Source organism: Peromyscus maniculatus, chromosome 15, assembly GCF_049852395.1.
Source record: "Peromyscus maniculatus bairdii isolate BWxNUB_F1_BW_parent chromosome 15, HU_Pman_BW_mat_3.1, whole genome shotgun sequence".
Classification (NCBI taxonomy): Eukaryota; Metazoa; Chordata; class Mammalia; order Rodentia; family Cricetidae; genus Peromyscus; species Peromyscus maniculatus.
The window spans coordinates 74,472,172-74,491,607 of record NC_134866.1 but is presented as its reverse complement, the minus strand read 5'-3'; the positions used below and the strand labels follow the sequence as shown (position 1 = coordinate 74,491,607).

At 43.2% G+C, this 19,436-nt stretch overlaps 1 protein-coding gene across 1 annotated transcript in view; it reads left to right on the top strand.

Moving 5' to 3' along the window:
- Positions 1 to 19,436, top strand: part of Iqgap2 (IQ motif containing GTPase activating protein 2) — a 278,808-nt gene that overhangs the window by 148,066 nt on the left and 111,306 nt on the right. The window contains exons 5-8 of the mRNA XM_006985748.4: positions 1,755 to 1,831; positions 15,082 to 15,149; positions 16,015 to 16,128; positions 17,524 to 17,702. Coding sequence (XP_006985810.2) covers positions 1,755 to 1,831; positions 15,082 to 15,149; positions 16,015 to 16,128; positions 17,524 to 17,702 — 438 coding nt within the window. The remainder of the gene's footprint in view (positions 1 to 1,754; positions 1,832 to 15,081; positions 15,150 to 16,014; positions 16,129 to 17,523; positions 17,703 to 19,436) is intronic.

Below are 19,436 nucleotides of genomic sequence, written 5' to 3'. Positions count from 1 at the left end.
GAGACTAAATGCCCTGAGCTGACTTTGTAGGGAGCTGCCACGAATCCCTTCGTTTATCAATATTAAGGGCTCAGAATGTGCTCAGCTCCACATGAAGCGCTAGAACTATGGAGGTGCCCGCAAGAGTCCGGTGACCTGCAAGTTGATCCCACCTCCTTGGTGCAGGAAGACCTGTGGATTTTTCCAAGGAGAAATTCTTGTGTGAAAAAAGGGAGCTGAGGAGAGTTGGCAGACAATACAGTGAGGTGTGAGGCCAGAGCCATGGTCGTCAGAACTTTCAACCCAGACTCGGTTTTCTGAATCTGAAGTGCTTGTCTCGCTGACACCTTCTTGACAGCAAATGTGTTACAGGACAGCTGGAAAGGGCCTTGAGACTTCCCAGGCTGCAGCCGTTTCTTCAAGCACACGGCAACTGTACAGTACGTTGTTAGCTGGAGAGACACTCGTCTCCTTTTTTTCCCCCCAATGTCCAGTGGAAAAATTTCACTTGTGTATCAAAGTACTACCATATGGTACATGATTTAATTTTAGTTTTAATGTCAAAGTTGTATAAAATATTTACTGAAAGCAAGTGATGATAATGTGCTTATCTTAATATTAGAAACTTCAAGCCCAATTCTTCTTCTTTTTTTTAAGAAACAAAGTTCGGTACCCCAGTCTGAAATCTGTTTCTTATCAGGCTTTTAGTGTCGAGCTTAGGGAAGAGCAGCGTGGATGTGTATGTAAAAGCCTTGATCTTCAAACCATCTGGCCTGGTAATTCCATGTCTAGATGGTCGCCCAGGAGAAGAATCAGATGCTCTGAAAGTTCCGGTACTGGTTGCCCACTGCGGCAACAGGAAAAGAACTGAGAGACAAATAAATGTTTAGCCGTGGGGAATGGTTAGACTGTGGTTCAAAAATGCGAGAATTATTAGTATTTATCAGAAATTATGTGCGTATAGAATATCAAAGAGATGGAAAATATTCAGCTTCGAGCAAGTCCTTTCAGTGGGTTTATACTGTGTACACATTGGTTTTCACACATGCATAAAGTTTTTTAAAATAATATACGTGTGTACATACATACATACATACATACATATGAAAGAATCAAACATACCAGAATGCTAATAGTAACAGTCTGAAACATGTGGTAAAGGTGTTTTTCCTTCAGACTTCATGTACTCTTTTTTTTTTTTTTTTTTTTTTTTGGTTTTCGAGACAGGGTTTCTCTGTGTTGTTTTGGTGCCTGTCCTAGATCTCTCTCTGTAGACCAGGCTGGCCTTGAACTCACAGAGATACACCTGGCTCTGCCTCCCGAGTGCTGGGATTAAAGGCATGTGCCACCACCGCCCAGCCCAGACTTCATGTACTCTTAAGCAGAAGAAAATCTGAATATATGTGTATGAATCATATATACATGTCCAAGTTTTTAACAGTGTAATGAAGTGGCCGTAAGAAAGTCTCCTTCTCGGGCTCATAAGCCCTCGGGAGGTCACAGGTGTGAGGGTACCCAGTGAAACACTGCTACCCCCAGCCTTCTAGAAAGGTGAGCCCCACCGCTATAAGGTTGGCCACTAGGGGGCGTGCCACCCACCCGGCAGGGGCTAATACACTGGGATTGCTTGGTAGAGCTTTGGGAAGCAACCAGGAAGAGAAGCCTCTGCATTTAAATGGTTACAGACCAGCGCGGGTAACCAGGGTCTGGTTGTCTGGGGAGCTGATACCTCAGGAAGTAAAGCATCGTAAGCAGTTGTCGCTTTTGTTTTCCAGATATTTTACCCAGAAACGACAGATGTCTACGATCGGAAAAACATACCAAGGATGATATATTGCATTCACGCACTAAGGTGGGGAAAACGCAAACAGATTTCAACCTCAGTTTCCATGTAAAAGACCCGAAGTAACTTTCATAATCCCAAGAACTTTAAAAATTAGGTTCGGTTTTGAATTTGTTGCTACAGATTAAGGTAATTGAAAATAATTGCCACGGAACACTGCCATTGAACGTGAAAAACATTTCTGAAGTTTTTGATATTATTGAAAATATGACACAAAAAAAATGGATGAAAGACCTAAGTAAAAGGAAGAGAGAGGATTAAAATGGAAAGGGTAATGTTGTGCGGATGTGTGCAGTCGTCACTAAAACATGGCAGTGAGCAGATTCCATAGTTGTGATTGCTCTGGTGACTCATTAGATTATCAGGTATTCCGCTCGGCCCATCAATAAGAAAATGTAGCACAAGCATGATTTCTTTCAGCTTTCCACTCAATAGAATTTACACTCTAAGAAAGAAGAAACACAAAAAATTGTTTTTAAATTTGATCAAGATATACTTAATGTTCTTGATAATTTTTGAAAATCTTGAAATGCTGCTAATGCACAGATGATTTTTTTTTAAATGGGCCTGGGAAAGCTGGGGATTTCAGATGGCAATGAGAGCCATTGTCAAAAGCCAGCTGGGGCTGTTGTCTGGTGCACCCAGGTGAAGCTTGGGAGACTTCATGTGTGATGAAGTTTTAAATTCCTTTACAACATCTGTCTTGTGTTTATATCACTGGAAGTCATTTTCCTGGCAGGACCCTCTGTCTTGGGGTTTATATTAACTTCTTCCTGGCTTTTTTTTTTCTTCTGCAAAGGAAAAAGGTTTTATAATAATTCATTACAAAGTTCGTCTCCCAGAGAAGACTTTGATTATGTCATAGCATTCAACCCCCGACCCACCCCGAAGCCAGCTTTCTTTTTTTCTTTTTTGAGCTGGCTTTGGAATATGACAGCTGCTGAGATACAGGCCACATGGTGGGTTCCTCACCTTTTTTTTTTCCCTTTTACATTTATTTCTTTATTTCAGTGTACGTGTGTGCCCATGTGCACACACTCTTGGGTACACATGTGCCACTGCACACAAGCGGAAGCAGAGAACAATGTGGAGGGGTCGGGTGTCTCCTTCTACCCTATAGGTACCCAGGATCAAACTCAGGTTATGGGGCTTGGTGGCAAACGCCTTGGCCTGCTAGGCCATCTTGTCACCCTCTTTTTCTTTATTTTTTTTCTTTACTTTTATTGATTTAGGACAGGGTCATACTGTACAGCTCAGGCTGGCCTCAAACTCTCCATCCTCTTGCCTCAGCCTCCCTACAGGGGCTATGGGGCTATAGATAAGCCTGGCCAGGCCGCCTCCTTCTTCCTTTTTTCTTTTTCTTGTAATAACTTAGAATATCTAAAAAAGAATAAGTAAAATAAGGTATTATTTCTGCTGGAGGTGATGGAGGGGGGATCTCCTGTTTTGTGCTTGCCTCTTCTTGAGGGTCAGTGTACCAGTAAGGTTTTTTTTGGGGTGGTGGCAGAGGGGTGTTTTGTTTTTTGAGACAGGGTCTCACAGTGTGGCTCTGATTGGCCTGGAGCTCACTCTGTAGTCTAGACTGGTCTTGAATTCACAGAGATCCACCTGCCTCTGCCTCCTAAGTGCTGGCATTAAAGGCGTGTACTACCCCCGCCTGGCCCAATAGGTTTTCTTAAAGCTCCATGTGTGTTTCTCTTGAGATATGCTTTCAAATGTGCTGCTCTCTGTTCCTCAGAGGGTTCTCGTCAAAGCTTGGGGCAGCCACTTAACACTGTGAGTTAGTACTGTTTTTGTGACCTGCTAAGCCAGCTAATATTAAATCCACATATCACAGTGGTGATCTCCATACCATGCTCCCAGAGCAACGTGTGTGAGCTTAAATTGGTTTTCTGAAGTGGACACATGGGCCATGTGTTCTCCAGCTTACAAAGAGCTAGTGTGCTAAGTTCCTTTCGAGTGAAATCTTTGCTCCCAAGAAGCTATGTAGAATGGCATGAAGGCTCACAAATGTACATTTACCATAGATGAAATAATAGCTTGATCAGCTTACAAACAAACAAGCCATTTCTTACTTAATGTTGCTATGTGTGTGCCGATGCTGATGTCATGGTTCTGGGTCTTTATCAATAACTCTTCACGGGGGGGTCTCCATACCTATTTTGACATCCAGGAAACGTTATATAGTGTGGTCATGCATGTCACACATCTGACCACATTCTTCCATGGATTACCCTCTTTCACTTTTCTCTGTCCTCACATGTTATGTGGCTGCCTCTCGAGAAAGAACTGAGAAATCCCAAGGGTGTCTGAGGCTGTTCTATATAGCTCTCTCTGGCTGTAGTTTCGAAGGCTGTCAGTCACTCCCAGGAGGCGGGGATTCTGTGTTGCTGAGCAAGACACGTTCAGAAGGCAGCCAGGGAGCAGCTTTAAGGAACCCTTTAATGAGTGCAGTTTGCTCTCGTGACACAGTTAGAAGAGATGTGTTAGCGTGGTTACAACAGCCGTAGCATGGCTGGAGTAGAGTTGTCGTGACCTGGTAGAGAAGTGGGCAGGTCAGAGGTTCTGGTGATAGGTCAGGAGCCAGGAGAGAAGGTCACTCCAGGTAGCTTTGCTTGTCAGGCACTGCCTCCCTCCTGCCCCAGCCTGTGGGCTGGTTGATCTACAAATTTAGCTTTGACTCGGACCAAACCTGTCTGGAGTCTGATGTGGGGCTAACAGCCAAGCACCCCGAGTTCCTGCCCTTACCCCCCCCCCCGTTTTTGTTTTTTTTTTTACCTTTTTGTCTGGCGCCTGATCACAGCCTTACTGCCTGTCACTCATGACCCCTTTACCAGCTTAGCTTGGCGTTTCCAAACTTGGCCTAATTGGGAGAGACTTGCCTTCTTGGTGGGTGGCCTCCTCTTTTTCCAGGGAAATATTTATCCTCTTTTCCTATTTAAAAAAAAATAGAATATTCTCACTGTGGAGGGAAAAACTGGAAAACGTAGAAAGAATACTGAAGGAAAAGCTAAAACAGTCACAATCACAAAATCACACAAAAACCACGGTTACTATTTTGGTGACTTTGGATTTGAAATCTGTATGGGGCATGTTTTCCTTTTGTGGCTTCTTTTGGAATGTTCTAAAGCCTATGCAACAAAAAGAAATCCATTCAGGAAGCCTAGCTGAGTTACTACACCTTTTTTTTTTTTTTTTAAATGTCTGGAGGCCGTTTTATATACACAGAAAAACACTGTGTGTGTGTTGTCTGATGCTCTGTTTATAAAGACATAACAAGTGACATTCAGCAACTGTTAAATGTTTAAACAGTTATAAAATTGAATATGTTGAAATGATTGAAACCATAATGTGATTGTTAAAACAATGCGATTTCCTTCTGTACCTTCAGAGCAGATGAAATGTTCATCAGGGCTATTCGCTCACCACTGAAATCTGCTGGGAAAGATCCAGAGCAGGCTTGCTCTTGGTTCCATTATTCACACACTAATGTGACCTGCCCTGGTGTTAGGATCATGTCATGACACCTACCCTGGGGCAACACGATTTTTAGCGTCACCAGAAATAAAAGGGCACCCCTCGAAGTCTAGTTTTTGACCTGTTCCTTGTTGAACATGGCCTTACTTTGGGCTCTTGTCTCAAGGTAAGTCAGAACCTGTCTGCCAGCATCAAGTTAGACTTTACCTGTTTTGTAAGTCAACACCGTTTTCATTTCTAGGTCTGTGGCTTCAGGTAGGTTTTCTCTACTGTCTTCCCCTCCCCATTGCCCTACTCATTCCCTCAGTGTCACTTGGCTGGTGTTGTACTACACATTGTCCTGTCATAGTGATGCATTAGCCTGGCCTTTTACTGTTATTAGAAGCACATGTATGCCTTTTTCATTTTCTTCTTAAAATTATAGCTGGGATTTCTAGAGGTTTCCATCTCCTAGGAGACAAGGGAGTGGGGAAAACTCGATGCTCTTCAGGCCGTTGCTGATTTAGCACCTCAGATCAGGTTCCTGGGCCCCCCCGCTGCTTGACCGTTCAGTGCTTTTGGACCCCCTTTCTACCTGTTATTTCTGTCATGGCCTGTGATCTGCAGTCCTGCTTCACCTTGGGACACTTGTTTTGCTTTGAGGAGACCTTTTGGCTAATTCAGAATTCCGGGTCTTTATCATTTCCTGTAGTATGTGTAGTAGAAACATAAGTACTTACCTTTGCTTCACAAACAGATAAAGAACAAAGTGCCCATGTTTTAATAAGCCCCCTTTGAAAAAGCAAAACACAGAATTGTGCACGGACTACTCATCTCTAACAACTTTCCCTTTGTACACTGTGTGTTATACGCTGTTGATCATTTCCAACTCCTGGCTTTTTAAGACTGAACCAAAGTGAATATTTTCCTGTTCATTCATAGTATCTCTGTATCACTCAGGCTGGACTTGAACTCACAATCCCCCTACCTCAGCCTCCTGAGTACTAGGATTACATGTGTGGACCACCCTGCCTGTCTAATACCTTCTGCATGGAATAGATTGAGTTTGGTTAGTCAGAGTTCTGCCTTTGTCCTTGTAGCCCCCTGGAGCCAAGGCAGCCCCGTTGTCCTTGTAGCCCTGCCCTTGGCATTCTTTGAAAAATCCTTGTACACAATCTTCTTTGAAAAATCCTTGGACACAATCAGATGTCCTTGTCCTGTTCTGCTTTAAGACCTGGAATCAACTACTGTTCAAGGAATCCCTTCAGAGTCACATATTACTGCTGATTATTCTAGTTTAGCAATGTAAGGGTGCCCGATGCCGCTTTTCTTACTGTGTCCTTCATGGGGCCATTAAAATTCTGTTGCAAGCTGGAAGCCTGTGGGGCTCCCCTGAGTGTAGGCAGTACTGCATCTGCTCAAGATTCTGTAACTGTGTTCCACTGTCTGGTTTTCAAATATGGTGCCAATGCATAAATGGCATTTGATAGGGCTTGCATTTATGAGGAAGGTGGTGGTAGACCTACTTCGGGTTGACCAGTTGTCCTATATTTCCTGACTGCTTTGTAGGGGGCTCCTTTCCCCAGTTCTCCCACAGTGGCTACCTGACCCACCAACAGAGATGGTAGACATGCTGCTCAGGCATTAATGTCTAACCCTCATTGACTTAACACTCTTTTCTCTTAAAGTCTTCTTTGTCCCAAAGAAACCAATTTACTGAACGTTCCTCTAAACTACCATTTAAGATTGTAATTTTGCAGTGCACATTGGAATTTACAAGTAAACCTTCTAGAGATAGATCATTGGCCTAAAAGGCTGACTCTAATCCTCGGGTCTTGGGAGGGGCCGATGGAGATGGCAGTATTGGAGATTAAATTGAGGAAGGCATTTGCTCCTTACTGTACCTTTCAAACTCCTCATTGTTCAAAATTCTCCGCTTGGTCTGAATGACATGCTCCCCTTCCTCCTCCTGTCTGAATTACTATATGGCTATGACCATCTCACAGAAAGCTAAACTCTAAGCCTGCCAACCATCTCCTGAAATCTACCACAGAAAGATGCCCGCTAAGCTGCTATTTAAAGCCCCTTGGAGTTGTCTTTTTAACTGTTCAGGAAGTTTACCTGACGTAATTTGCATATGGAAAGACTGCCGCTGGATCCCCTTGCTTTGAACCAAAATTTAAAAAAACAGTGGTGTCAGACTTGCCCTTCAGCCCAGGCCTCTGATCTGGTTAGAATCCTGGAGCTTGAGAACTGGAGGGGCCCTGGGAAGTTATTTACACCCTGGCCATTCACTCCACTGAAAGCTCATTTCCATGCCTTTCTCAGGCCACACACCCAGCCCATAACAGTCCTAGGTCTCTCTAGTTTGCCATGACAAATGTCTGTTGCACTTGGTACAGCCCTAAGTAAGCTGGTTGCTGTGATATGACGCAGGAACTCAGAAGTGGACTCAGGTCCATCCTGCCTTTGAAGTTGGAGTTTCATCACCACAGAATTTTTAATGTACTTATTAAAACTAATAATAATTTTTAAAACTAATACTATTTTGTAACTTTCATTTTCACTTCCCAGACTTCAGCTGATACTATTTATCCAGCTAGTACCTTATGGACTAGTGAAAGTTAGTTACCTCCAAGTCACCCCTCCGTTGCAGGCCTACCTCCACAATACAGATGTGGTCTACCTTTTCATGGGATAAGAGGCTACCTACTCTACACAGAGTGCTGTCTTAGACATTTGGGTAGTGCTGGTAACATTAATACCAATGTTTCCTCTGAAATGCTCCTGGAATGCTGTGCTATATGTTAGTCAGTAAAGGGTGCATAGAAAGTTCAGTGTGGAAAGCCAGCTGCAAACAGCATTTCTTATGGTCAATGGATTTGTTTTTATAAGATCAAGTCTCAATTGCCTATGAATGTCAGGTACAAGTTGGACTCAATAGACTTTCAATGCTTGGGAAAGAGCACTTTTCAATGGATGGTTTCTTTCAGCATGAGAATGATGGATAAATACAGCTTCCAGATTGGCATTTGCCCCGCATGTACTGGGTAACGGGTGTCACTCAGAGATTGAGTAGAAACTCCCACCATGGAAGAAGTAATCCTTTTAAAACTAACACAAAATTTCAATGCCAGTGATGCCAAATGTTGAAAGTTGGAGCTAAGTAGAATACATTTAATTCTTTGGCAATGAAGTTTGAAAGGCCATATGCAAATCAGTTGTCTACCTAGTCCATCATACCAATTTAAGAAAATATCAGATTTGCATTTAAAAGCAGACATTTCCATTCAGCAAGCTAATTTCCCAGCACCACCTTGTGGTGACTTGTAGTTAATCAGAATGTTTGTTCACTGTGAAATTTCTGTTACCATTACCCTGCACAGAAGTTGGAAATAGCACCTACTTTCTTTATCATGAGTGTGAAAATCTTTTAGTTTATATTGTAGCAAAGCCAAGTTTTTTCTTAGTTTGTGAGACAAGGACTGGGTATGGTGCCTAACTTGGCCTAACTCATGGAGTCCTGAAGTCCTTACCCCCGAATACCACTGCACCCAGTTAAAGCTATGTTTGTGGCATCCAAACCAGCTTTGTCTTAAGAAAAACATAATATACAGAGGATACATTCTATCAGTAGCAATTAGATGAATGAATGAACAAGAATATAATGTAAAAATAGCTGCATCCAGGTCATTTAGTACATTTCATTAACTGTTTTTCATAACTGACATAAAATTAATACAATAGTAATTAAAAATTTTGTCTTTACTTTGAGTTTATAATGTAAATGATGAAATATGATTATATCTACCTCCCATCTTCCATATTCTACCTCCAACTGTCTCCATATTCTCCCTAACTCCCCCCCCCCCAACGTTGTGTCCTTTTGTCATTGTTTTGGTTTGGGTTTTTGTTATTGTTGTTGTTTTAAAACCCACTAAGTCCAGTGCTGCCAATTTGTGCATGGGTGCAGAATAATCCACTGGAACATGGGAGGCCTATCAGTGGCCACATCATTAAAAACACAAACAAACAAATCCCCTCTTATGGACACTACCATCACTGCTCAGGGAACATTGAGGATGAAGAGATGGAATGTAAGAGCCAAAGATGGAGAGGGAGCTGTAAACTGCTGTCTTCTGCCAGGACATGGCTGTCACACTCAGGTATTCACAGCCGCTGGGGTTACCTGAACACGACCTGCCTAAAACAGTAATTAAAGAAAAAAGTTTTGAAGTGACATCAGACATGTCACCCAGTGGCCAGAACTGTGAATAGCTCCCCCTCTAAAGCAAACAGTTGTGACAGGATTGAGAAATGAGATGGGAACAGGGAGCAGCCCAAAGCAACAGGGGCCATGGCAAGCCTGGGGGCCGTCCCAGGCCTGGCTCCAGTCAGATACGTAGACACAGAGGTTCGAAGCAAGGAGGGATCGGCTTGGACAGGCCGAGCCTCCGGCTCTGTTCAGAGGAGCAAATGCAGGTACTGACGGCAGAAGAGCGTTCAGTATCTAAGGCAGCTAAAGGCTAGGGAGGGGGACAGGGGTGGCACACCCCTGTGACCCAAGCTTTGGGGGACTGAGTCTGAAGGATTGTGAGTTGCAGACTAACCTGGGTTATATTGGAGGACCCTAGCTATCTGAAACAGCCACCAACACCAAGAAAGACAGAAAGACATCAGTGAGAGGAGACACTGACCCCTCCCTCTGTCAGTTCCCTTGCTTGCCACAGGGTCTCGGATGCCTCAGTCCACAGTGGATGAACCACAAGACCCGAATACTGACCTAAAGCCCTGTACTGGCTGGTTTTGTGTGTCAACTTGACAAACCTGTCATCAGAGAGGAAGGGGTCTCAGTTGAGGAAATGCCTCCATGAGATCCAGCTATAAGACATTTTCTCATTCAGTGATCAATGAGGGATGGTCCTGTCCATGGTGAGTGGCCTCATCCCTGGCTGGTGGTCCTGGGTTCTATAAGAAAGCAGGCTGAACAAGCCATGAGGAATAAGCCAATATGCAGCACTCATCCATGGCCTCTGCATCAGCTCCTGCCTCCAGGGTCCTGCCCTGTTTGAGTTCCTGTCCTGACTTCCTCAGTGACAAACAGCAGTTTTGACATGTAAGCTAAATAAATCCTTTTTCTCCCCAACTTGATTTTTGGTCATCGTGTTTCATCATAGCACTAGAAACCCTAAGACAAGCCTCAAATCAAAAGATGCCAGATATTTAAGGAAAAGTGACTCTGTGAAGAAAACATTCGATTTGACAGAGTACCAACATCAATAAAAAAAATGAGTATATTTGAACAACTAAAGACTCACTCAATTTAAGCAATTTCAGAAATTAGTTATTGAACACTTAACGTAGCAGAAAATTCCCAAGGGGGAAAATTAAGAAAGAAAAACTGGGTATAATGAAATTAGAAAAGAAATTAGTAAAATGTGTTATCTAAACTATTAAGGCAAAATAACAAAAACAAATGACACAGAATTAAAATTGTAGACTGTCTCAACACTGTATCAGTAGAGATATAGAAGTGAACCTCTATTAAGAGCAAGGGTTACTAATTAGCTCGGGTTTGGGTATGAAGACGTAGCTTTAAAATTACATTAAACTAGCAGAGTATTAATGCGATAATATGCCTTAAAGAGAGCATGCTGTGTACTTGGGATAGACATGAAATGTCATGTTACTTGATAGTCTATGGGTGTCTCCTCTTTATGTTTTGCTGTTGTATGCTCTCATTTTTCTCACTAGTCTTCTTACCATTTTTGGGGGGAGGTCTAACTTGAATTTGTGGAGGGAGGTGGGAGACAGAAATCGATGCTCCAAATCAAACTGAAGTGATAACCATGGTATATTTTTTTTATTATTTTTTCCATTTCTTAAACGATTGTTTGATTATTGTCCTGACATGTCTTTGAAGCTGTGGCAGACTGTTTCAATTCTGCCTAATTTTGAAGTTTCCAGGAGAAGTGAGAGGCTGGCATTTCAGGCGGCCCCTCTGATAGGAGTCCCCTTGTAGATGTTGATCTTACTTGGCCTGGGGTGTGCTGGGCAAGTGCTCTACCTCTAAGCACTTCACAGCCATGGCTTCCCACCCAGAATGGCAATATTTTCCCCCATGTAATAATGAAGTAAGAAATGCTTTATAACATAGTATGGCTTTCTAAATGTCATCATGGTCTCCTAATGACCTTGTTTGGTGTGACCTTTGCTAACACAGACTTTGGTGACTGCACATACTTTTTGATTCTTGATAATCTCAAAAGATGTAGACCTTAAGCTAAGAAAATGTGTCCTGTCTTTGAGCCTCTGAATTATGAGTATGTGATACTGCACAGTGAAAAAGACTGTTGAGTTCAAAGCTCTCTTCCTGATAAGATGAATATCAGAATCCTGATAAGATGAATATAGAATTTGGTGCTAAATTAAAATTACCGTATAATAATAAGGTTACCACTTGTTTCTTGTCTTTTGGTATGATTTTGAAGGGGAAAAGGAAATGAGAAAGGTCACTAATTCTCTCCTCAGAATCCTTGAAATGAAAACATTCATTAATAAGTATTTCCTAGAAAAACTCTAAATGAGCGGCACACGTATAAAAGCCTATTTATCCTCACCACTGACAAACAGAAGGCAGACTTAACATGGTATTGCTATCATGCTGGGAATGTTTTCTTCCTCTTTCCTCCTTCAGCCCCTCCCCTTCCTTTCCCACTCTCTCCCTCCCTCCTCTTCCCCTATTCTTGATAATGTCACAGTACAGGGGTTCGAACCCACCCACTGACTGTACCTGCAGGCCCTGGGAAGTCCTCTTTGATAATATTCTGAAAGGACATGGGGATAAGGAAAATGCATTTGCATAGACTGCTGGCAGCATGGGTTACGCCCCTCCCCATCGGAGGGTTCTGAGGTTCAACTGAGTAGTCAGCTTCGTACAGTTGCCATAAACCATATCAGATGCAGTTCCCGGGGAGGATAAAGAAGCTAGGCGCCAGGGGTGCTGGCTGGCACTGGCTCCTCCCAGAAGGGTATAGTACTGTATAGTACCCAGCAAAACTCTCTCCACAGCTGTGAGGAGCGACTGTGTGGTCCACCAGGTGATTGAGAGTGCTAAAGAGTGAGCCACATTGGTGGGTTTGAGACTCCCGGACTTAGAAGCCTCATGCCCATGCAGAGCCAGCTAATACCTGTTACAGCAGCCCCAGGCCTTGCTCCCAGTTCTTTGCAGAGGACACACTAGTTATAAAGGTCACTGAACTCAAGGATGCTCAGACGTTTGGTACTTGTTGGATATTGACTAATTCCTTCAAGTTAAGTTACAACTCACAAGTTATTTTTCTCCTAAGAGAGTGGTTCTCAACTTTACCAATGCTTCGACCTTTTCATACAGTTCCTCATATTGTGGTGACTCCCAACCATATTTTTGTTGCGACTTCATAACTACAATTTTGCTACTGATACACAGGATATCTAATATGCAATCCCCAAGGGGGGTCACAACCCACAGGTTGAGAACCACAGTCCTGAGCAGGACTGCTTTGTAACAAGGTTACTTAATAGTAGACTTGAATCAATTCCCAGAGAACACAGCTAGAAAGTCAAACCAAGTTCAAAGTGTCCTGCAGAAATGAAAAGGGATTTTGTTGGGGGGCTAGGAGTTGATTTGTTTGTATGTTTCAGGGCTGGGGATTAAACCCAGGGTTTTGCACACACGAGGCGGGTATTCTATAACTAAGCCAACAATCCCAGCCATATAACAATTTTTTAAAACCCTTTAATCACAGAGAATAAATGAGTGCAATCTTTTCCCTCTTTTATTTTTTGAGACAGGGTCTCTCTCATGTAGCCGAAACTAGCTTCATACATGTAGGCCAAGATGGCCTCAATCTTGAGATCCAACTGCCTCCATCTCTGGAGTGCTGGAATTACTGATGTGCGCCAGTACACGCAGCCATGCCGTGTCTTTGTAAGACTGTAGTTTGGGGAAGTGTGTTGAAAGCTTTTGTTCTATGTTTACCTTTTTAACCTTGGAATTTTGTTTAGGGGGATTTATTTAACAGGTTTCTACAGAGGTGTGTGTGTGTGTGTGTGTGTGTGTGTGTGTGTGTGTGTGTGTGTGTGTGTGTGTGTAAAAGCAACATCAAAGGAAATTTTATGAAAATATTTCATTTTAACTGAATGATTAATTCCCTTCTCTCTTCCCTTGCCTTCTCTTCCCTTTCCTTCCTCCCTTCCTTCCTCCCTCTCCTCCTTCCCTCCCTCCCTCCCTCCCTCCCTCCCTCCCTCCCTCCCTCCCTCCCTCCCTCCCTCTCTCTCTCTCTCTCTCTCTCTCTCTCTCCCTCCCTCCCCCCCCTTTCCTTTTTCGTGGCAGGGTCCCATTCTTTGCCTCAGCTAGTCTTACACCCCTTGTTCTCAGCCCTTGTTCATCTGGTTCTGTAGGTGCCCCTGGCTGTACCCACCTGGGTGGGTGGTGATTTTTCTTTCTAATATTTTAACCATCAATCTTTCATTTTTAGATGTTATCATACCTTAATATAAATAACTGTCCTTTGGAAATTACAATCAAATCAATTTCAGTGCAAGCTGCTTATGTTGACTAAACATATATTTAAGAACTTATTTTATTATCTTTGAGAAAACTTCATCTTGAATTTCTTTATTTGAAATGTAATGGATTTTATAAACTTCTGGGATTCATCTAACATCAACATTGGGCATATTCATATTAAAATGTTCAAGTCATCAAGACCGTTCTCAGACCATTTTCCCATGTATATTATTATTTAATTTCTCACATCTAATTAAAGTCTCGTGGATTTTAAACCTACCAAGTGAATAAGAAAGTGAAACCAGGCTTTGATTTTTTTTTTTTTTTTAGATGATTCCCTGAATTATCTTTAGGTTTGGAGAGGTTGGCAGAAATGTGCAACAGAGTCTGGCTGGGACTAGGATTGAGTAGGAGACACAAAGTGACATCTCTTTGATAGGATTTAGATGCTAGCTCTCTGGGCCTTTTGTCAGGTTATGGGTAGGTTAATGGGTGGCATCATTAATTGCCTAAGAGATTTATTTTTAGACATTTACAATGTAGCCTCTCCCTCCTACTTAGTGATATGCGTACACCATACTGGCTTTTTAATATCATACCGTAGTTTTATTGGTCTAATGGTTCAGAAATAGGAAACAAATATTTTGATTATCAAAGAATTCCAAGTTAAACTGTCCTTTCAGCCAAATGACAATCAGTTAAGAAATAGCCATAGAAATTGTGTTTATTGCCTACTGTTTTACATTAGCTGTCATTTTATTTTTTTAATTTTAACCTTTATTTTAATTTTATGTGTGTGAGTATTTTGTCTCCTTATGTCTGTGGACCATATGCATGCAGTGCCTCTGGAGGCCAGAAGAGGTCATTGTAACTCCTGTGGGATGGGAGTTACATGTCAGCTGCCATGTGGGTGCTGGGAATTGAACCTCAGGAAGAGCGGGCAGTGCTCTTATCCACTGAGCCATCTCTCCAGCCCATTAGCTGTGTTTTTGTTCTTGTTATACGTGGACGATGGAGGGGTGGTGATCCCAGGGAAAGCCCCCCCCCCCCCCCGAGCTGCAGAATACTGATATTAGGGCCACTGCCTGGAGTTCTGGTCTTGCCCACCTGGGACTGACTGGCTATCGTGTGAGGCACTTTAGGCTATGTGAGCTCTCTTAGACCCTTGTCAATGGAAAGCATTCTTTAGTTGTATGACACTGTGGGGCTTAGGATAATAAAGGTTCTGACGGCTTCATGTTTTGTCTTTCAGTTTGTATCTGTTTAAACTGGGGATTGCACCCCAGATCCAGGATTTGCTGGGAAAAGTGGACTTCACAGGTACTGAGCTTTGCCTTTCTCTCCTCTGCCATCTAGTGACTAAGAAAGCATGCAGGTGCTTTCGTCTTCCTGTTGATGTTATTCATTCCCCCCTTCTTCTATCCCAGTGCTTCTCACTCTTCTAATGCTGCGATCCTTTAATACAGTTCCTCATGTGTGGTGACCCCCCAACTGTAAAACTGTTTCCATTACTACTTCATAATTTAATGTTGCTACTGTTATGTAATGTAAATATTTGATATGTGACCCCTATGAAAGGGTCATTCAACTCCACAAAGGGGTCTCGACCCAGGGTTGAGAATCACTGCTCTGTACCAACAAGGGAAAGCCTGCCATCTTGGTTTTCTTCCTGGGTTGTGATAAAGTACCCTGACATGAGTAACTGGAGGGAAAGGGTTGATTTTAGTTCACATTACAAGGTTCAGTCTGCCATGGTGGTGAAGTCAGGGCATCAGGGGCATGAAGAAGCTGGCCGTGTTATGGCCACAGTCAGAGAAGAGAGCTGTGAATGCATGCTGCTGCCCCACTCCCTTTCTGCATTTATACAATTTAGAATCCCTGTCAGAATGGTGCCGCACTCAGAGGGCAGCTCTTCCCGCTTCCACTGAGGTAATCAAGGGCATTTCCCACAGGCAGATGCCCATCTCCCAGGTGACTCCAGAGTCTACCAAACCAACAATGAACACTAACCACCACACTGACCTATCTTGCTTGTGCCTGCCTGGACCCCCTCCCCCATACTTGTGGAGTGAAAGACTCAAGCAGATTGTTTGGAAATGGCTCTACCTTCCCTAGGAAGAGTGTCTCTTTCCTGACTTCGCCTCTGGCAGCCTCCTTGAATTTTTTTTTTCTGTTGTCCTTTCAGAGGAGGAAATCAGTAACATGAGGAAAGAACTGGAGAAGTATGGGATACAGATGCCAGCTTTCAGCAAAATAGGTGGCATTTTGGCCAACGAACTGTCTGTGGACGAAGCTGCATGTAAGTCGGCCTCATATCCATGAATGTCATTGGCCTGCAACTCACCCGAATGTATGTGCTGATGTCAATGGCACAAAACAGGATGCTTTGGAGATACTTTAAGAATCCTAAAGGATTTTTTTTTTTTGGCGGGAGGTGGGGGGATTGTTGATGATGATGATAATTCTGGTTTACTCACCGCCAAAAGACCAGCTGCAACCAAATGATTTTATTGTCTTCATCACAGAATTAGCCTAGCGTGGGATCATTTGACCCCTTCTCTTCTTATCACATCCTGGTTCAAAGCAGCCACATCTCTTAATAGGCAGCATCTTCTGAGCTCTGCAGTTGGGCACCGCAGGCTCCAGCGTGGCCTCCTTTGCAGACTGAACCTTTGGGGGCACAATAGGTTTAGTCTGCCCTTGCAGCCCCTCCACTTCCTGTCTCATGCCACTCTCCCTGAGCAGAGAACCCTTGCCCTTCTTGTCCTGTGTCACCTTATAGGGCTGGACACTGCCACATTCCTTATAGAAAGTCCAGCAGCTTTCAGGAATGCTCGCCACATTTGCAGGAGCACTGTCAACACCAAGAACCCTGACATTTTTGTCCTTAGTGTCATAATTATTTGCGGGTGTTTGAACATAGCCAAGTCATTGCTTTGGGGTTTTAGACATGCATCTGTGTGATGTGAATGTAGAGATTTCAGAAATGTCTTCGCTCCACCAAACATATCTCTACTTGCTGTGTCTTTGGATTTCAGTGGTTTTGATGTTGCAAGCTAAATCAGGTATCTCTTAGAACCCACTTGTGTAAGGCTGTGATGCCCTGAGCGGGAAGCAAGGGCCGACTCTGTGCCCTAGTGGCTGGCATAGGCCCTGGTTCATCTCTGCCTGAATAGATAGATAGGGATTACTTCAGAGACACTGTGAGCAAGGCCAGTGACAGGCAAGCTTGCATAGAGAGCATCAAGTACTGCATGATGTGTCCAAGGTCTCTTTTTTTTTATTGTGCTTAGAGCGTGTAGATATGCATGTACACACAAGTGCATTGCATGTGTAAGTCAGTTTGTTCTTCAGGAGCTGTCCCCATTGTTTTTAGAGACAGGGTCTTTATCTGGGACCTAAAGCTAGATAATTAGGCTAGGCTAGCTGGCTAGTGAACCCCAGGGATCCACCTTTGTCTGCCTCCCCAGTATTGGGATTACAAGCGCATGTCACCATGCCTGACTTCTTACATAAATGCTGGTCATCGGACAAGCACTTCCCAACTGAGCTATCTCCCCACACCCGAGGTGTCTTTTACTTACTGGGAGTTAAATAAGACGGTAAAACTGCTTGAGTTTATGGGGTATCAGTGTTGTCAGTGTCTTTTGCTAATTAAAAAAAAAAAAAAGTGTTCTTTCTCTTTACTTTTCAGTACATGCTGCCGTCATAGCCATTAATGAGGCTATTGAAAAAGGAGTGGCCGAGCAGACCATTATAACACTAAGAAACCCAAATGCGGTTTTAACTTTGGTGGATGACAACCTCTCACAGGAGTACCAGAAGGAACTCTGGGAAGCCAAAAAGAAAAAAGAAGAAAATGCAAAAGTGAAGGTACTTAGTTAACGTCTAAGTGACCCATGTGCTAACGGATGTGGTTATGAGTTTCTGACATGAAGAGCATTAGTGTTGACCGCAATGATTTGTAAGTCAACTGGCTATGGTGTCTTGATCTGGGTGGGATGGAAGGCTAGACGACCCTAAATTACATCATGTAGTTAGGACTGGACATCATGTTATTGACATACTGTTCAACCCAAGAGGCATAGAGACAGTGGCTTCAGAACATCCTTGTTTGATATCATCTTCCGGCTCCATGCCAACTATGAAAATGGTGTGTCTAGGACAGACATTAATAATTCAACAAGGAAATATTCAGAGAGGAAGTTTTCTCATGCCTCTCCACATTTTCCCAATACTAAACCCATCTGATTTGAAAGTATCCCCTTCTCCTAATGAGAAAGCCTATTTCTGATCCTAACTCTAAACCCACCTACTTCTTGCATAGTCTTTGCTCATAACTTCGTCTACATTGAAATGTTTACTCAGCATCAACTTTTCTCTCATTAAGTTCTGAGCTCCAATACTTTATTTGATGACTTTTCCTTGCCTAGTGTAGTGGCTTTCAGCAGCCCCCATCTCAGTGGCCCAGCTCCCCCAAGAGGCTCTGCTCCCCTGACTTGCATGAGTCTTGGCTATAACAGTTCTTAGCACTGACCCCTTGGAGTCTCTTCCTTCTCCCTGTTTCTACTGGGATTCTTTCCAGGCTCACATTGATCTTTTTCTATTCTTCCTCCACTGAGTCATACACTTGTCGAGGAAATCAGCTGATAACTCTAAGCCAGGCCCTCCCATGTCATCCACTCTACTTCTGCAGACTTTGCACTCTGTGTTTCTAAGACCTTATACCTGACCACAGCAGAAGAATAAGTATTCCACCTGTCCTTGTCTAGAGTCCTTTATGTCCCCTCTCTCCTGGTCCTAGCTAGAGTCTGCTGCCTTTTTCTGCCAACTTGAAGTCATACTTTGCCTCCAAGTCCCACACACTGGCCTCCAGGGTTTTCACAGGACTCCTGTAGGACTTTCTCCTAGGTCTCTGTTTAATTAGGATCTGATATCACCTCACCAAAAACCTGTCCTGGTTCTACACACACACACACACACACACACACACACACACACACACACACACACACACACACACACACTTACATTAAGTACAGCACTGAGGAGGCAGAGACAAGTGATCTTTGTGAATTCAAAGCTAGCCTGGTCAACAGCCAGATAGGGCTACACAGTGAGACCCTGTCTCAAAACAAAACAAACAAACAAACTAAATAAGTACAAGTATTCAGTTTGGTCTTTGGGGTCCTCTGTAATGCAGAGACCATCTTTTGTCTAACATAATCAACAGGTCAAACTGTGTGACTTTTGTTTTTAACTAAACTGTGCTGCCGATGGCCTGTTGCTTACCCTGGGCTTCACTACCCTGTTCCCCCTCTAGGCTTTCCTTGGTTGTTACCACGGTTTAAACTTTTCTTTCCAATTGAGTTCAGCTGTGATCTCTTCTATGCACATTCATTATTTGTGGGTTTTAATTTTTTCAGACGGACTCAAGTGAAATTTCCAGTATTTCACTGTTTTGCCTCTGTAAAAGTCGCCGTATTGAGTGATCCCTTCTAATATTTCCATATTAGAAATGTAGTCTTGTTCACAGAATGGCAGGGCCTGCTGTTCCTCTTTGCAGTTCTTGCTGGTTGTACCTCCCCTGGAGCCCTGCACTGAGCA